Here is a 21372-nt window from a genome sequence, read left to right as displayed (position 1 = left end):
ATGCCAATTTAAAAGTTTCTAAAAGGATAGAATTAAATGACATGAGATGTCTCAACAGCAATACTAAATTCATGAAAACAATAAAGTAATAGTTTCTGAACATTGAATGAAAATAATTTTGAACAATCACTTTAAAATTTAACTAATTGTTCAAATGGGAAGGTAAAAAATATTCTTCAGGATAAAAGCTCAAAGAAGGTATTCTACTATAGCTTCACAGAAACCTTCTGAAGGAAAGTGAGATGAAATGAGATGAGAATCTAGGAGATGAATCTAGGAGATGCTGCAAAGGATATGAAAAGTAATGCTGACCAAATAACATGGTAAGATTTGCTGTATCTTAAAAAAAAAAATCTCAAACCAAATAAACAGAAGGAGTATGTATATGATGATGCCATTAAAACCAGATGATAGGAGGACTACATCCTGGAAAAGAAAAATAACATACAACTGGCAAAACATGAATATGTCCATAGATAAATTAATATTATTGTATCAATGTTAACTTCATGGTTTTAATGACTGTACAATGATTACATATGATGATAATATTTGGGGAATGGGTAAAGGACATTCAGGAATAATTTTTAATCCTTGTGCCATTTTTTGTAATTAAAAATTATTTCAAAATAAAAAAATCCAAGAGAAGGGGAAATATAGATACCAATTATGAAGAAACAAGAAAGAAGAAAACAAAGAGTGGAACTGGAAAAAAAATGTAAGATAGAAATAGGCCCAACTATCTCAGTAAATATAATACATATAATGGAGCTAATTAAGCGGGCCCAGCTATTTGCTATCTTCATGATGAACATATACAGCAAAAAGTCGAAAGTAAAAGCATGGAAAACATATTAGGAAAATTTTAACTAAAATATAGCTGGTGCAGCTATACTAGTATCAGACAAAATAGAGCATGAGGAAAGCACTATTAGAGATACAGAAAGTAAATACCTAATGATAAAAGGTTCAATTCACCAAGAATATGTAATAACTATAATCATAGAGGTAGTTAATAAAATTACCTTAAAATATAAAAAACAGAATTTGATAGAATTAGGGAGAAGCAAACAAATCCACTGTTATAGGGGAATATTTTGATAATTTTCTCTTAATTCTTGGTTAAGTAGACAAAAGGAAAATTAGCAATAATAGAATATCCTACTCTATTCAAAATCAGAATATTTGCCAGCATCTAGGTGGCTCAGTCAGTTAAGTGTCTGACTTTGGCTCAGGTCACGACCTCACGGTCTATGCGTTTGAGCTCAGCTCAGAGCCTGGAGCCTGCTTCGGATTCTGTGTCTCACTCTCTCTCTGCCCCTCCCCAGCTCATACTCTGTCTCTCTCTCTGTCTCACAAAAATAAAAAAAAAATGTTAAAAAAAATTTAAATATCAGAATATTTGAATAACAATGAAAAACTTGATCTAGTGGACTTACACATTTATCATAAGTAGATTTTAACATCACCGAAGAATAGGTAGAAGCCACGATTGCAAATAATTCTCCTTACCAAAATCATGAAATTAAAGGAAGCTGCTGCTTATGGGACTGTCACAGCACTTTTAACCACCAAGTACTCCCAACATTACTCATCTTTCAATTTAGAGGAAATGAGTAAGTAGTCCAGAAAGGGTCTACATCTCAAACACAGTGTTATTACCTAATATTAACTAAATGGCAGAAGGAAGAGACCCCCAAACTTCATAATCTTCCAAAATGAGACTTGTTGAGCCCATTTTTTGAGTATGGTTAGAGAAAGAAATTATACTGATCATTCTAAAAGGAAAAATGACATATTGAAGGAAGGACAAATGCTGCTAACAGCACAAGGTGTTTCTCATCCTTTATGAGTCTGACAATATGCTATTATGTAAAAATTGGTGAAATGGATTAAGATGATCCTAAATATAAAAATTCAATGATTGAAAAGAAACAGAAAATACTGCTCAGTAGAAAAAACAAAGGCAGTTTTTAATACTGAATTGATAAAAATTCATGCCCCTCCCCAAATCTTTTCAAGAACATCAATACAATTTCTGGCTGCTTTAAAAATTAACTATTTGATTAAAGCAAGTATAAAGTAATTGGCTATGATTTAAATAAGAGAAATATGGGAAAATGTTATTTTTACTCTATTTCTTCTAATTATATGGATTTAAGATAAGTTAGTCTTCAATTTCTATGACTTTTTAACAACAGAAATATTAAAAATAAATGGGAAATAACAGAGTTTTATATGAAATGGGCGGCTCCACAATATTTTGAATGACAGAGGGAACGGCAGAGTTTATTAGATTACATAGATTCAGATAGCTTAATCTAATACAACCATATTCCCATGCACATAATTTAATTATTACATAAACATTTACAGTTCTCAGGAGGCATCATTGTGAAACAAAAAGGACACTAGACTTCAAATGAGGAAACAGAACCTAGAAATAGTACCAGCTCTGTCACTTTAGGATTTTGTGACCTTTTATAAATTATCTTAGCTCTTTAAACTCACTTTCCTCATTGTAAAACATAAATAATAAATTAAATTGAATGTTACAGTGTGACATTATCTAGAAATGGGATGGCAAACACATTTTAATTTTCACAATACATTGATTATGGCTGCACAAAACATTTACTTGAAAGGGAAGTCAATCAGTACTATGATTTACGAATGATGTTTTCCAAGGGTTCAGTCATCCCTTGCCTGGAACAGGATAGGTATCCCAAAACTCCCCTACTTCTTCCTTTTTTCCTTCCTACTTTACCTTCCTCCTACATATTCAACATAAAATATGGCTCAATTTAAAGTCAGCTCAATTTAAAGAATCAATATAGACTTCATATTAAAAATATTTAAATAACTTAAACAACTGTCTTTTTTCTTTGCTCCCTCTTTGTACCCCAGTACCATGACCAAAAAGGAAAAAAAAAATTCAAAGACAATGAGAAAGACAGTATCAGTGACACCAAATATCATTTGGAAGCTAGAAGCACACAGATAAAAGGAAACTGACAACCAGACACTACGAAGTTGAAATTTAAGATTTGATGTGGACAAGCAAAGAAATCTGATTCACAATACAGAACACTAAAAAGGTAGGGAATTTGAAACATGGTTTAAAAAATTGTTTGGAAGGCATAATTAGATCAACTGATCCTTTGACTAGCACACAGGTGACTCTTTCATCCATTGGCCCTTAAAGGAGAATAAAGATTCACTCTCTGGGGAAGTTAAACCAGAAAAATTATGGACTCAAAAACACCAAATACAAATAAGGATGGGGGTATGACTAAAAATTGAGAGATGAAAAGAAAGGCTTCATATCAAGTTGAGAATAACACCAGTTACTCACAATATAGCCAAAGACTCCTGGGGGAAAAATATTGAAGACAGAGAAATACAACAGAAAATCTAAGTCCCCAGAATGAAGCTAGGAAGAGACGCTTTGAGAAATTAAACACTTAAATGAACCTGGGGAAAACTGAAAGAAAAGAAAACCATATACACACTAACCCAGACAGGATGCATGCCCAGAAAAGACCTAAGAAGTTACTAAGACTTTATCCTGAACTGATCTTAAGGCTCAGGGGTTTGTTAAATAGTGAAAGTGTTCCATGCAAGTCTGCAAAGATGGAAAGAAGTAGCTATTTTACAAATGTTTAATTTGCAACAACAACAAAAAAAATCACAATGCAGAGAAAAAAAGAGATAAACAAGGCTTACTTAAAGGAACAAAATAAATCCCCAGAAACTGTCCCTGAACACACATATCAGACTTACTAGACAAAAACTTATTTACTTATTTATTTATTTATAGATTTTTATTTTAATCCTAGTATAGTTAACATACAGTTTTATATTAGTTCAGGTGTACAATATAGTGATTCAACCATTTTATACATTACTTGGTGCTCATCAAGATAAGTGTACTCTTTATCCCCTTCACCTATCCCACCCATCCTTCCTCCCACCTCCTCCTCTGGTAACCATCAGTTTTTTCTCTATAGATAAGAGTCTTTTTATGGTTTGCTTCATTTTTTATTTGTCCATGTGTTTTGTTTCTTAAATTACACAAATAAGTGAAACCATTGGTATTTGTCTTTCTGTGACTGACTTATTTTGCTTAGCATTATTCTCTCTAGCTCCATCCATGTTGTTGCAAATGGCAAGATTTCATTCCTTTTTTATGGAGTACATTTATATACATACATACATATACATACAATTATATTCCATTGTATGTATGTGTGTGTGTGTGTGTGTGTGTGTGTGTGTACTCTTTATCCATTTATCTATCAGCAGACACTTGGGCTTCTTCCATAATTTGGTTATTGGAAATAGTGCTGCAATAAACATTGGGCTGCATGTACCTTGTCAACTTAGTGTTTTCATATTCTTTGGGTAAATACCCAATAGTGGAATTCCTGGATGATATTATAGTTCTATTTTTAATTTTTTGAGGAAACTCCATTCTGTTTTTTAAAGTGGCTGCATTAGTTTACATTTTCACCAACAGTGCACAAGAGTTTCTTTTTCTCTATGTCCTCTCCAACACTTGTTTCTTGTATTGTTGATTTTAGCCATGCTTAAAAGTGTGAGGTTATATTTCATTGCGGTTTTGATTTGTATTTCCCCAATAACTAATGATGTTTAGCATGTTTTCATGTTAGACAAAGACTAAAACAATTGTTTTAAATATGCTCAAAGAGACAAAGGAAAACATGGGCAAATAACTAAGGCAAATAAGGGAAACAATATATAAACAAAATAAGAATATCAACAAAGAGATAAAAATTATTGAAAAGAATTGAACAGAAATTTTTAAAAAGAAAAATAAATAAAATAACTGAATTGAAAAAATCACTAGCAGTTCAACAGCAGAAGTAAACAAAAAGAAAAAAATCAGCAAAGTTAAAGACAGATCTTTTGAAATCATTGACTCTGGGAACAAAAAGAAAACAGGATGAAGAAAAGTGAACAGGGAATAAGGAACTTATGGGATACTATCAAATGTATTAAAATATGCATTTTGGGAATCCCATAAGGAAGAGAGTAAGGAATAGATAAGTTATTTGAAGAAACATTAGCTGAACCTCCCAAATTTGAGGAGACACATGCATTTATAAATCAAAACGCTCTATAAATGCCAAACAAGATAAACAAAATGAGATCCACATTGAGAGACCTTATAAAGAAAATGTGAAAAGACAAAGAAAAATCTTTTTTTTTTTTTTTTTATTTTTATTTTTTTTTTTTTAAATTTTTTTTTTTCAACGTTTTTTATTTATTTTTGGGACAGAGAGAGACAGAGCATGAACGGGGGAGGGGCAGAGAGAGAGGGAGACACAGAATCGGAAACAGGCTCCAGGCTCCGAGCCATCAGCCCAGAGCCTGACGCGGGGCTCGAACTCACGGACCGGACCGCGAGATCGTGACCTGGCTGAAGTCGGACGCTTAACCGACTGCGCCACCCAGGCGCCCCATGACAAAGAAAAATCTTGAAAGCCATAAGAAAAAAGTGACTCATCAGATACTCAACACATACATATTGAAAGGGATTTTCAGTAAGATAATTAGCAGATATGTCAGCAGAAACTTTGCATGCCAGGAAGCAGCAGAAGGATATACTTAAAGTACTGAAATTAAGACAAAAATTTGTCAACTGAGAATTCTATACTTACTAAAACTCTCTGTGATAGTTAATTTTACATGGCAACTTGGTTAACACCATGGTACCCAGATATTTGGCAATATATATATATATATATATATATATATACACCATATATATATATCATATGTATATGTATATATATATGGTATATATATATATATGATATATATATATATGATACATATGTATATATATACGATATATATATATGATATATATGTATCATATATATATTACTTAAAGTTTATTTATTTTAAGAGAAAGAGATAGAGGAAGAGAGAGAGAGAGAGAATGAGTAGGGAAGGGGCAGAGAGAGAGAGAATCTCAAGCAGACTCTATGCTGAGGGAAGGAGCAGAGAGAGAGAGAATCTCCAAGCAGCCTGATGTGGGGCTTGAATCCATGAACCATGAGATCATGACCTGAACTAAAATCAAGAGTCAGATGCTCAACCATCTGAGCCACTCAGGCACCCCTATAAAGTTATATTTTAGATGAGATTAACATTTAATCCAGTAGACCTTGAGTAGAGACAAATAAGGGCATTATATAATAAAAGTGTCAATTAACTGAGAAGATATAATAATTATAAACACATCCAACAAACATCAGAAGAATAAAATAAATAATACAAACATGTACAGATTGAAGGCAGAAATAAATGTTTCTACAATAATAGTAGTACACTTCAATACCTCAATTTTCAATATAGGATAGAACAACCAGAAAGATTAATAAGTAAGCAGAGGACTTGAACAACATTGTAGATAAAATTGGACCTAACAGACATATATAAAACACTACCAACAATAGAAGAAAATACATTTTTATCAAGTGCACATGGAATATTATCTAGGATATGCAATATATCAGGCTATAAAACTAATCTTAATACATTTAAAAATGCTGAAATTATATTTTCTAATCACAAAGGAATGAAAGTAGAAACCAATTAACATAAGGAAAACTGGAAAATTCACAAGTATGTAGAAATTAAATGGCACACTCTTCAATAGACAATAAGATAACAAAGAAATCGCAATGGAAATTATAAGATATCTTGAGACAAATGAAAATGAAACACAATATACTAAAACTTCTAGGATGCATCCAAATCAGTGCCAAGATGCAAGTGTATGGATATAAATGATTACATTATAAAAGAAAAATAGTCTCAAATAAACAATCTAAATTTACATTTTACAGAACTGGTAAAAGTATAAACTAAACTAAGCTAGGAAGAAGGAAAATAATAAATATCAAAAAGGAGATAAACAGAGTTATAAAAACAGCAGAAAAAGTGAAAATAAGATATAGCTCTTCAAAAATATAAACAAAATTGACAAAACTTTAGCTAGAAAAGCTAAGAAGAAAAAAGGGTCAAATAACTAAAATCAGAAGGGAAAGCAGGTACGTTACTATGATTTTACAAAATTAGGAAGGATTATAAAAATACTGAAAATAAATATACACAAATAAATTGTATAACTTAGATGACATAGACAAATTCCTATAAATACACAACCTACCAACACGGAATCATGAAGAAACAAAAAATCTGAATACATCTATAGCTCATAAGGAGATTTAATCAGTAATTGAAAACTCCCCAACAAATAAAGTAAAAGACCAGATGATTTTAGTAGGCAAGAAGAAGTAACAACAATCCTTCTCCAACTCTTCCAAAAAACTGAAAAGGAGGGAATACCTCCTTACTCCCCTGAGGCTACATTATCCTGATACTCAAGCCAAAGACACTACAAGAAAAGAAAACCAATATCCTTTATGAATACTAATGCAAAATCCTCTACAAACTACTAACAAACTCAATTAAGTAGCATATTAAAAAGATTATACATCAGGATCAAGTGGGATTTATTCCTGGAATGCAGGAAATGGTACAACATATGAAAATCAATCAACATAATACACATTAACAGAATGAAGGAAAAAACAAAATGACCCGTCTCAATCAATGCAAAATAATATTTTGACAAAATTTCAACAAACTTTGATGATAAAAACACTAAAAGAAAACCAAAGAATAGACAGAAACTACCTGAACACAATAAAAGACATAAAACACACATACACACACACACACACACACACACACACACACACAATATCCTACAATGGTAAAACACTAAAATTTTCTTCTCTAACATCATGAATAAGACAAATGCCCACTTTTGCACTTGTATTTAATATAGTACTGGAAGTCCTAGCCAGAGCTAGGCAAGAAATTTAGGCAAGAAAACTAAAAGACATGAAAACTGGAAAGGAAGAAGTAAAATTATTTGTTGATACAGAACATGATCTTACATGTAGAAAACTGGGAAGATCACACAGACTCATACACACACACACACACACACACACACACACACACACACGACCCTATCAGAATTACAGACAAATTCAACAAACTTACAGGATACAAAAACCAACACACAAGTATCATTTGTGTTTCTATATATTAACAATGAGGGATCCAAAAAGGAAATTAAAAAAAATAATTTCATTTATAATAGTATCAAGAAGAATAAAATACTTAGAATAAATTTAACTAACGATGCGAAAGACTTGTACGCTGAAACCTACAATATGTTGCTGAAAGAAATTAAAGATGACACAAATAAATGGAAAAAACATCCCATGTTTGTGGACTGGAAGATATAACATTGCTAAACTACTACTCAAAGTAATCTATAAATTCAATCAACTCCTTATAAAAATCCCAATGGCATTTTAGCAGAAATAGAAAAATCCATCCTAAAATTCATACAAAATTTCAAGAGACCCCAAAGAGTGAAAACAACCCTAAAAAAGAAGAAAGTTGCAGTTCTCATACCTCATCATTTTGAAACTTATTACAAAGCTAGAGTAATCACACCAGTGTGGTTCTGATATAAAGACAGACATATGGGGTACCTGGGTGGCTCAGTCGGTTAAGCAACCGACTTCAGCTCAGGTCATGATCTCACGGTTCGTGAGTGTGTGTCCCACTTGGGGCTCCGCGCTGACAGCTCAAAGTCTGGGGCCTGCTTCACATTCTGTTTCCTTTTCTGCCCCTCCACTTTTTGTGTTCTCTCTCTCTTAAAAATAAATAAATAAAGGGGCGCCTGGGTGGCTCAGTCGGTTAAGCATCCGACTTCGGCTCAGGTCATGATCTCGCAGTTTGTGAGTTCCAGCCCCGCGTCGGGCTCTGTGCTGACAGCTCAGAGCCTGGAGCCTGTTTCTGATTCTGTGTCTCCCTCTCTCTCTCTGACCCTCCCCCGTTCATGATCTGTCTCTCTCTGTCTCAAAAATAAATAAACGTTTAAAAAATAAATAAATAAATAAATAAATAAACATAAAAAAATAAAAGATAGACATATACATCACTGGAATAGAACAGAAGCTCAGAAGTAAACTCTTGCATATACAATCAAATGATTTTCAAAATGGATATCAAGATGATTCAATACTCTTCTCAACAAATGGAATTCAGAAAACTGGATTCCATGTGCAAAAGGTAAAGTTGGACTCTACATAATATATAAAAATTAACCCCAAATGGATAAAAAACTTTTGTGCATGAAGGTACTATCAACAATGTAAAAAGGCAACCCATAGAACGGGAGAAATGTGTATGTGTATATATATATATATATATATATATATATATATATATATATATACATATACATACATATATATATGATTTATGTCTAGAATATACAAACAAATTCTACAATTCAATAGCAACAAAAGAGCAAACAATACAAATAGGCAATGGACAACAAAGGACTTGAATAAACATTTCTACAAAGAAGATATACCAATAAGCACATGAAAATATGCTCAGCTTCACTAATCTAATCATTAGAGAAATGCAAAACAAAAGCACAATGAGATATGACCTCATACCCTCTAGGATGGCTACCATAGAAGAAGAAGAAAGAGAAGAAGGAAGGGGGTAGGAGGAGGAAGCAATAAGGAAATGGGGGAGGAGTGGGGAAGGAACAGCAAAAAAGGAAAGAAAATAACAAGTATTGGCTAGGATGTGAAGAAATTAGAGACCTGTGCACTGTTGCTGGGAATGCAGAATGGTACAACAGCTGTAGAAAACAGTATGGTAGTATTTTAAAAAGTTAAAATTACCATATGATCCAGCAATTCCACTTCTGGGTGTATACTCAAACTAATGAAATCAGAATCTCAAAGAAATATCTGTACACCCATACTCATAGCAACAGTATTTACAACAGCTAAAATACAGAAGCAACCCAAGTGTCAATTAACAGATGAAAAGATAAGCAAAGGTATCTACATATAGTTGACCTTTGCACAAGGCAGGGGTTAGGAGCACCACCCCCTTGCACAGTTGAAATTCCATGTATAACTTTTGGCTTCCCAAAAACTTAACCTGTAATAGCCTGCTATAGGACCAAAAGTCTCACTAATAACATAGTCAATTAACACATATTTTGTATGTTGTATGTATTATATACTGTATTCTTATAATAAAGTAAGCTAGAGAAAAAAATTATAAGGAAGAGAAAACACATTTATAGTACTAGTATTCGTATAAAAAAAAAAAACTCTGTGTATACGTGAACCTGCACAATTCAACACTATGTTGTTCAAAGGTCAACTGTAATGGAATATTTATTTAACTTTAAAAAGAAAACAAAATAGGGGCACCTGGGTGGCCCAGTTGGTTGAGCGCCCGGCTTTGGCTCCAGTCATGATCTCATGGTTCGTGGGTTCAAGCCCTGAGTCTGGCTCTGTGCTGACAGCTCAGATCCTGGAGCCTGCTTCAAATTCTGTGTCTGCCTCTCTCTCTCTATCCCTTCCCTGCTCATGCTCTGTCTCTCAAAAATAAATAAACATTAAAATTTTTTTTTAAAAAAGAAAAAATAATGACATGCTTCAACATAAATCAACATTAAAGACATTATGCTAAGTAAAAGAAGTTAGTCACAAAAGGACAAATATTGTATGATTCCACTTACATAAGATAGCTAGAGTAATCAAATTCTACAGACAGAATTGGAATAGTGCTTTCCAGAGGTTGTAGGTGGGGGAGAATTGGGAGTTAGTGTTTAATGGGCATATAGTTTCAATTGAAGAAGGAAGATGAAAAGGTCCCTGATGTTTGCACAACAGTATAAACATACTTAATGTACAGTTAGAAATGTTTAAAAGGGTTAGGTTTTATGTTTTATATATATATACACATATATATATGTATATATACGTGTATATATACGTGTATATATATATGTATATATATATGTGTATATATATATATACACATATATATATACATATATATATACACATATACATATATGTGATATATGTATACATATATATATGATATATATGATATGTATACATATATATATGATATATATATGATATACATATATATGATATATATATATAATATATGATATATATATATAATATATGATATAATATATGATATATATATATGATATATATATATATATATATAATCATAAAAAAATACAAGAGAAATACCCAGAACTGAGAGATATAAATTTTTACATTGAATTGCTACAATAAATTGAATCAAAAAACAATTTGGCCAAGCAAGCAAACAAATATCTAGAGACAAATCACTGTGAAATTGCAGAATATTTGGTATAAAAAGAAAATGCTAGGGGTGCTTGGGTGGCTCAGTTAAGCGTCCGACTTCAGTTCAGGTCATGATCTCACAGTTAGTGAGTTCGAGCCCCAAATCAGCCTTTTCACACAGTGAAGAGCCTGCTTTGGATTCTCCCCCTCCCTCTCTCTCTTCCCCTCCCCCTCTCAAAAATAAATAAACATTAAAAAAAAAAAGAAAAAGAAAATGCTAAAAGTTTCGAGTCAGAAGAGAAAAACAATAAATAGATGTTCATAAATATCAGGCTGAGAACTAACTGGAAATAGACTTCTTAAAGGAAACACTGGAAGTTAGGACACAATAAAGCAATTCTGAAAGAATTCTGAAAGAAGCTCTACACAGTCAAATCATCAACCAAACATAAGTGTAGCATAAAGACATATTTAGGCTTTCAAGGATTTAAAAATTTTACCTCCTGTATATATTTCCTCAGTAAACTAGTAGAGAAGGCTCTGTATTAAAATAAGAAAATAAGCCAGGAAAGAACAAGATATTAGAGAGTTCTGGAAATTAGAGTCCCAACATAGCATGGGCACAAATAAATTCTCAGGCCCACAGTTGAAGAGATGTACTAAGATGGATGATGTAAGAGCAGGTTTAGAGAGCAAGCAATCCTGATTGATTCAGCAAAAGGAAAGACTCAAGCAAATTTATCATGAATACACACACACACACACACACACACACACACACACACACACACACGAGTGCTGGTTTGAATGGTGTGACATTTTCAAAAAAGTTTTCAAAAAAAATAATATAAAAAGCAAACATATCCTAATACATTGTTTGGCTCAGCCATGAGCAATATGTATATAGGCTGAATAATTAAAACATTAAACATTAATTAACCCCCAAATAGTGATGATAGGTGTGTGTGTTAGGGAGATTTTATAAGAGAATTAAATCTCCATCTCTCACAGTGGAAATTTGTAAACAGTATCTAAAACTTAAAAAAAAAAGCAGAATAGGCATGTTACTTGGAAATATAAAACAGCATAAAAGTCAGTTAAAATCATTAGATGATATTGTCTTGGGTACCAGGAAGAATATATGGTATATGAGACTACAACTTTTCCATTATTTCATTTATAAATCTAGGAGTTAAATAACTGGATACAAATCAATAAAAATACAGAGCTTTATGAAATATATAAAGTAAAATGGATACTAATATAAAGTATTTATAACGTGTTAATATATACAATAATATTAATTATGATGGAAACTAATGGATAATTGATGAAATAACAAATAAAGCCACTGACACATAAGGCAGAGATAGACCAGTTCATATATAAAGAAAATAAAAGGGAATAAAGACACCATCATGAGTTTTTAAAAAGAGAAAGATTTGAATATTTAAGAATTAAAAGGCTAGAGAAAGAGAGAAATGGGTATAAAGTTTCAGTCATACAAGATGAAAAAGTTCTAGAGATCTGCTGTGCAATGTTATGACTATGGTTAATGATATTAAGAGGGTAGGTCTCGTGGTAAATATTTTTATCACAATAATTTTAAAAAGGTTTAAGAGAAACCTTGTAGAAATTGATAACAAATTTGAAATAATTTCATAAAGATTATTATATGATTTTTCTGTGAAAGACAGAGGTAAAGAAAAGAATGTCATCTGGCCATAACAAAATTACATCAGAAAAAATTCTGTAGAAACAACAACAAAAAAACAAGTATACATTTGACAACCAAAATCTTATTAACATAAAATTTATTTTTATTGACAAATATAATTATGTTCAAAGCCTGAAGGAAATTAAATATCATCATTTAATTGAAATTATTTATATTAATTAATCTGATACTTGACAGATTTCCTGAAAGAAGAACCATGCTGACCTAGCCATACTGCAACAAAGCTATCAATTTCATATGGTTCTTGCTAATACCTATTTCTCTTAATTCCCACCTTACACTCCCAGTTCTTAATATCCATGAAACAACTTTCTGAATATGTATATTTAAAAATATTAAACGAGATATGGAGATTTTACCTAGAAGTCTAAACATGTTATTTCATGGGTATATTTACAGTTCAAAATTAACATGCCCAATTTCTAATGAATTTACTCTTCATCAAAATATGTTCACACATATAATTTAAAAATTCATATAACTAACCTTTTTGAATGATATGTCTTGATGTTTTTGATTTTTTACCAATTTTTTTTGTTTTTAATTCATATAATATAGAGGAAACATGTTTTCTCTGTTCTCTAGAACTTTTTAAATCAACATGAGAAAGTATATTCTGTGGAAAAAAATAAAAACAATGACAACCATAATAATATCTATTACATACATTTTAAAAACTCACATTTATTATACATTACCATGAGTGATTTTATTTTTTAAAAAAACAGCAAAAACTGTAAGATAGGCAAATTGAGGAAAATATGAAAAGAGTTCCATTGTGTATGATTTTGAAAAATTGTCTATTAATAGTAATGATATACTTTGAACCATGCTCAAAAGGAGGCTGAGGGAAAAGGGGATATGTCAGGAGGGTGCCATGACAAAACAAAACACAGAGGGGAAGATAAAAAATAACAAAAAGAAGCAAAATGGTGTTGCCCAGAAAACCTGAAGAGAGATTTAGATTAAGAAAGGATAGGGGCACCTGGGTGGCTCAGTCAATAAAGTATCAGATTTCAGCTCAGGTAGCTATTCCATGGTTCAGGGGTTCAAACCCCATGTTGCGCTCTGAGCTGGGCTCTGAGCTGAAAGCTTGCAGCCTGCTTTGGATTCTGTCTCCCTCTCTGTCTGCCTCTCCCCCATTGTGCTCTGTCTCTTTCTTTCTCAAGGGTAGACAAAACTATTTTACAGATACTAAAAATACTAAGGAAGAAGGAGAAATGGGACCAACATTATCACAAGTCTTAAAAGTACAAATGGATTTGGTATGTGTAGAAAGAATAACAAATAGAATGTTGAAAGGGAGTTTCATGGGGAGTTGGGGGCACTTTCAGATGTAAACTATGCAATGTCTATAAATTGGTTGGGAATGTTTAATAAGTAATACTGTGTTATTGGCCTTTGTCTTCACAGTCTATCCACCAGTGATACAGAGGATTCACCAGATCACCAGAAACCCAAGATCTTTCAAAATTTATCATCTCTGTCTTACTGCCTCTACATGGTTTCTATCTTCAAGGTTTACTCATGAGTCAAGGTAGCTCCTAGAGCTCCAAACATCATGTCTGTATTTCAGTCAGCAAGATGGAGGAAAGGGTAAAATGACAAAAGGACATTGGCCATGGGTCTTAAGGTACTTTCCCAGAGGTCTTTCCAATAACTTCTGTTTATATCTTACAGGGAGGATAAGCAATGCAGTCTTTTTGCTAGGTAATGTTCTGCCTAGAATAAAATTTAGGGTTTATTATCAAGAAAGAAAAGGAGAGATATTGGTAGGAACCACAGTCTGCCACAGAGTAAAGACCAGAATTTGGGAGGGAATATACATTTGTATTTTAAGAAACCTTCCCAGGATATCATGCTCTCCTTGATGAATTCCACTGGCCTAAATTCCGAAGACTCTCAAATATATATTTTCAGATAGTACTCCTTTCTGAGATGTTTGTTTTTTATGTAGTACTCATTACTAACCATAAGTCGTGTTCTTTCACCCTGGAAAATCTCACAGATGTCTCATATTCAATATAATTTAAGTCCTTTCTTTCCTCCAAATCTGTTAATTATTATATCTAGTTTTGGTGAATAGCACCACCTTCATCCAAGAAGAGGAGAGTCACATAAACTCTCTAATATGTGACAGCAGATAGAATTTTGAAATAAAAAGCTCATTATCATATTTCCCCTACTTTGACCTATCCACTTGTGCAAACATCCTTTATTCTACAATTTAGAAGAGAAACTTGGATATGTGTCTTGGTACTCTATATTTACAGTTTTCTGCCAAAATTCCTATACAGCACAAAATAGATGTATTTAATCAAATCTCCTTGAGTTTCTATCTTTTAAATTTTATATGTGATATTCTTTAATTTACTGAAAACAATCTGTCTCTATATGGTGACTCATTGTGCAAGGTTTTTTTTTCTTTTTTTTTTTAAATGTTCAAGATAGGTACTAGGTATTAGGAGGTCCTAGAATGAACCTGTTTTTATTCTTCATGAAAAATCCCTCACTAGTCAACTGTTACACAACACAATTTCTTTCTAGTCTTCACGTGACAAAAATGCTACTTTTTGCTAGAAAGACTAGCAGTTACTTCTGAGCCTATATGTTCTCTTTATATTAAAATTGTTTTCTTAAGTTTGTCAAGAATAATTATAATATAATAACACAGTATCAACACATTATCAAAATATAACATTATTTTAAGTAATGTTGCTTCTATTTTCATTTGAGTTCCTTTCTTCCTATTAAACAAATTATACAAAAATAATATAGGCAACTGTTTTGCCATCAGATATGTTACAATCAACTCTAAATGCTTTTTCAACCTCAAATTCATCTATCAGTCCTCTTCAATTAGTCCTCTGCATCATCAATTTTGTCTTTTCTTACTTCTATAAATTTTGCTCTATTTTCATAACTTGTATCTCCCTACTAACAATGCAATTCATTATATGTTAAAAATCACCTCAAATTCTGTTTCAGTATAAATGGACCCTTTAGAATGCAAGGACATGTTCAGCAATCTGTTTCTAATAATACATATTTATTTGGCTTCCCCTGAAAGAATAAGTAAATTTTTAAAATAAGTGCATATCTGTCAGATCTGAGTAGCCAATCTCTATCACAAAGAAAGTCAATGTATAGAATCATGATATTTAAAAATTAGATTACATAGATATTTAAAATATAAATTTTCCATATTTGTATTCTATTTAAAAATTAAATGCATAGCTAGTTAGTTCCTTTCAAAAATATATTTTCTTTAGCTCTCCCAGTTATCATTTTTCATATATCCACATGTCACTGCTTGTCATCATTTAAAATAATTTTATCTTCCTTGGCTTTTATAAAAGAATCCATGACAAAGCCTCCATACATGATAGTGTAACACATCTAGGAAGATGAGCATCTAAAGTCCTAAGTGAACTGAGGCTTACACAAGCTGCCAAGGTAAAGAAAGTGAGCTTTTCTTTGTACATACTTCAAGAAGGAAAAGAAAGGATATGCCCACTTATTGATATTCAAACTCATGGAGAAGGTTAAAGTTATCAGAAGACTGGGGATAATCTAATAAATATCGTGTTTTCAATAACATAAAGTATTAACAGTTTAATGCTAGTATAACAGTTTCTATTAACTGAAGTACCTTAAACCTAACACTGGTCCTCAATAATTTCAGAAATACTTTTGAGGATCTTTGGTGGCATTTGGAAGAGGGATAATCACCAGGGAGCAGTATAAGTTTACAACTGATTACATTAGGTATAATTTCATTTTTAACAGGGTCAAAATTAATTCAAGTCAAACATACTTGGCATGATAAACCTGCATTTTAGTAATACGGTTGAGAAACATTTTCACAACTTTGGAAGGCAGCATGATTAGATGGAGATCAGAGATGTTAAGTCATCAAATGAAGAAGAGTAAGGATTAATACAATGATACAACCTGAAGTGAGATCTCTAATATCTTACACAGATGTGTTCTTAGCCCTATCATGATCAACATTTATACAAATGATTTGAATAATAATGAAGGAAATGTTTATGAAATTTTTAGGTGAGGTGGCGACAGAACAAAATCAGTTAACACCAGACACAAGTTTTAAATATTATCAGTAGAGTGGAGCAATAGATCAAATTAAACATGACGTATAATAGAAATAAATATTACAGTTGGGCAAAATGCATTTAATCACTGCAATACATAAAGTGATTTAAAGTCATAAGTGATAATAGGATACAATATTTTAGTTAAGAGTAAATTAAGAGTACATTGTATGATGACTTTATGCTATATTAAGCATTTTATCTCGAATGAAGAAAATCACAGATCACAAATTTCTGATCAGAACCACAGTTGAAGCACTGTGTCAGGTCAGGGTCACATATTTTCAGATGAGGTTAGATAACCTGGAATGTGAAAAGAGAGGAGCCTACCTACTGAATTAGTTTTAAAGTAAGCCCTATATACATAAGCCATATTTAAATCCAGAGTAGAAAAAAGGCAACAAAGAGTGATTCAGGCTTCTTAACTCCCCAGATTGCCATCTCCCTCATCTTATAAAATGATAGCATTCTCTTGTTCAAACCACAAAAACTTAGAATTTTTTCTCTATTTTTTCCTTCTTTCTGAAACTCTATATCTAAGCCACCAGCAAATCTTGTCAATTCTCCTTCCTAAATGTATTTCAAATCTGTCTACTTCTCTTTATTTTCACATTACTTGTTTAGTGTAAGCTTTAATCATCCTTTCCAGCCACAAATGGCCTTCTGTTGGTTTCTGCCTTCACCCTGGCTCTTACAAGATTCATTCACAATTATCAAAAGATAAATCTGATATTTATTTTAGCTTTAAATCCCCTAATAGTTGTCCAAGGTGCCCAGTCATTACTGTAAACTGCAAAACCCAGCACAATATGGCCCTGAACCACAAAGCCAAATTCATCTCATGCTACCCTTGACTTTGTTAATCATACTCCTGCAACATTGGATTTCATGCAGTCCCTTGAACTCCACTCAAATAAAACAAGTTACTCCAAGCCTCAGGTCACTGTGCAAGTTCTAGAACACTCTCCTATATTTTGCATGGCTAGCTTCTTATCCTTCAGGTCTTAACATTATTGGAAAAACATTCTGTGAAAGTCTTATGAGAAGTAGGCTTTCTCCTATTATTCTCTATCTCAGCAATCTATTTATTTTATTTAAAACATTTATCACAACTTTGTTTGATTCCTTTGGTTACAACTTGGTTTTTGTTTTGTTTTGGTTTTTGCTTTTGTTTTTTCCTAGAATCTAGTTCATCAGGGCAAGAACTCTATGCTTGCTTTCTTTACTTAGCGTCAAGAATGGCCCCTGGCACTCAGCAAATACTCAATAATTACATGCTAAATGTGTAATGAATAGTACCAAAGAGAAGTACTAGAAGGAATGAGTGGAGGTTTAGGAACTTTGGTTCAATATACTATAAAATGAAACTCCCTTTTATGGAGTGAGTCCAACAACCAGACATAATTTAAAAATAAATTCCTAGCTTGTATTTTTTAAAGGACTATATCCCAAGTAACATTTTTCAATATTCCGTCTTTTAATCCTGAAATCTCCATAATCTACAGTTACTCCAATGCTTTTTACTCAGCAACTCTTTTACAACTCTCTCATTCCTTATTTATCATGTACATCAAAGTAAACTCTTAGTTTTCTAGAGTCTCTTCTACTTTACCATTCCTCAATATGTAACACTTACAAAAAGCATAAACATAACCATCTGGTAAGAATAATTATACATCTACTTGGATACATCTCTCTACCTATTCTGTTGTTCTACATCACAATAAGCCAGAGGACCAAAATGGCAATGAAAGAGCTTTCCTTTGACAGTATTGAGTAGAGAAGCTAAGAAAAAATAATCTATAATAGATATGGAAGCAGAGAGAGACTTGTGTATATTTACTAAATCTCATCCAATCATAATAAGAAAAGAATCTCAGAATATTACTGAAAATTGGAATAGATTAATGGAGAGCTACGGAGCTCCCTATAATTGACAAACTAAATAAGTACATCCTTGTAAAATATCAGATGGATAATTGTATCAGATGTTTATTTTCCCCGAGAGAGATGATAATTTCTCATTAAAAATTGAGGAGTGGTGACAGTGATAATTTTCTCCACTTTCTGGACCAAGGGTAAATATTTTATACTAAACTCTTTTGTCTCTGAAAATTATGATTCATTTTCAATCCTTAATGGTTTAAGTTTCCAACTTAGCTTAGTTGGTATTCTGAAGATTGTAGTTTTGTTTTCACATTATGTATTATGCACCAAAGCAGGTTGTTAAGAGAGACTCATTATTAACTATATATCTACTCCTATACTATGTATACTATTCTATAATTGATCAAGCATTTTTGCTTTGTCTATATCATACATATAGTTCATTGTAAGTAGGTTCCATTTCAAAGATGATACCAAAAACCTCTTTAGAATCACAACGAAGTCACTAATCCTTTGATGTCCTACCCCATTTTCTGTTGTTTTTGTTCCCTTTCCTCTTCCCAGCTAAGACATCATCTTTAAAAGTGCTAATCCAAATCTTGGGTTTTCCATATAATATTCAAAGGAATAACTTTAGGAATATGCCAAAATCCAAACTAAAAAAAAGGTGTCCTCTTTTGTCTGAATGAAAAACTGTTAACTTGTGTTTGGCTGCATTGCCTCTCATTACGTTACTTAGCAAGCAACTCTTTACCACAGGGGAGGCTAATATAGAGATCCATTATGGCAGGTGCCACTTGAACTCTGCTTTCAAGAATAAGTGCTGGTTAACATGAAATAAAATCCATGGGGGGCGCCTGGGTGGCTCAGTCGGTTAAGTGTCCGACTTCGGCTCAGGTCATGATCTCACGGTCCGTGAGTTCAAGCCCCGCGTTGGGCTCTGTGCTGACAGCTCAGAGCCTGGAGCCCGTTTCAGATTCTGTGCCTCCCTCTCTCTCTGACCCTCCCCCATTCATGCTCTGTCTCTCTCTGTCTCAAAAATAAATAAACGTTAAAAAAAAAAAATTTAAAAAAAAAAAAAAAGAAATAAAATCCATGGAAAAGGGGGAATTACTTAAAATAAAGCTTTATGAGAAAAGTTATTTTTTAAGATATTCCCCTAGAAGCAACTGGCCGGTTTAACTGCTGTTTGAAAAATGCTACTATCTTGTTTTTGTTCCCAGTCTTACTTCATCTTAACAAAGAAGACTAGAAATGATAATACTCTTGATACATGAAGAAGAGAATTTACAAAGGATGACCTGGATAAACAAATACAGGACACACAGTAAATACAGAAAGAAGTGTGACATTTCTCTTCTATACAAAAAGTAGCCATGAGAAATGAAGGTGGCTGAATATTATATTTTGCTGCAAATGTCCAGTTAAAGAACACCAGGAAAAAAAGCATAATAGAAAGGTATGCTCCCTCAGTTGAAGAATGGTTAAGGTGTAAGGTCTATTCTTACCAAGATTAGAGGTGCCAATGTGTAAATTACCGAGGCCCATTCTGTCTGCTTCATTACAGTGGCTACTTGGTAGTAGCAGTGGTCAAATCTAGTAAACAGATGCTGCAAACCTCCATGAAATTTTAGAATAGGTTATAGTTTCAAGTTGAGAGAACACAGTGGCTAGTTCATTAGTAATAATTGGTATGAGGTCAAGTAAAGGGCATGAAAAATTTCAGAGTATATGGATTTATGTTTCCCTAAAAATTTCTCCAGAAATTTATTTCACGAATTATTATTTATAAGACAATGCAATTCTATTGTCTTATTTTTCACTAATATATTGATTACAGTATCTAATAGCCAATATCATATATAGTAATAATTGAGAATAGTTCTGTATCTGGTTTACCTAAAGACCACATTTTTAAAAAACGGTAACTCTACATAATCAATACTATTTTATTTATAACTTTCAAAGCACTTATTACATTCTACCTTATATCACAGTTAAATACAATTCTCACCCCTAGAAGAAATTATTCCCTCTGAGTACTGGATCTGTGGTTTACTTATCTCGATATCCCTGCACCATTTTGATTGGATTCTTCAACCTCTGTTGCAATAGCAACTCATAAATAACAAAAAAGGATTGAGAAATTTGATTAGTTTACTCAACATATATGTATTGAGTGCCAACTATATCCATGACACTATGCTAGACATCAGTACACTTATTTTGTGAATATTTAAATTCTAGACTTCTCAAAATATTTCATAATTTAATGATTAATATTCTATGTAGATGTGGAAAACATAAGAAGCAAGATAAAGACTTGGAAGTGGGAAAAATTTTGTTTCCAAAAAAAATATGGTTT

At 32.4% G+C, this 21372-nt stretch overlaps 1 protein-coding gene across 3 annotated transcripts in view; it reads right to left on the bottom strand.

The window, feature by feature from the left end:
• The window catches only part of LRRIQ3 (leucine rich repeats and IQ motif containing 3), a 220676-nt gene that overhangs the window by 55693 nt on the left and 143611 nt on the right, over positions 1–21372 (bottom strand). For all 3 annotated transcript variants that reach the window (XM_053893954.1, XM_019448882.2, XM_053893956.1), the window contains exon 6: positions 13492–13621. In XM_053893954.1, coding sequence (XP_053749929.1) covers positions 13492–13621 — 130 coding nt within the window. The remainder of the gene's footprint in view (positions 1–13491; positions 13622–21372) is intronic.

Source organism: Panthera pardus, unplaced genomic scaffold, assembly GCF_024362965.1.
Source record: "Panthera pardus isolate Hobbes unplaced genomic scaffold, ASM2436296v1 HiC_scaffold_11, whole genome shotgun sequence".
Taxonomy (NCBI): domain Eukaryota; kingdom Metazoa; phylum Chordata; class Mammalia; order Carnivora; family Felidae; genus Panthera; species Panthera pardus.
The sequence above is the reverse complement of the archived record's forward strand: the minus strand, read 5'-3'. Positions and strand labels throughout refer to the sequence as shown.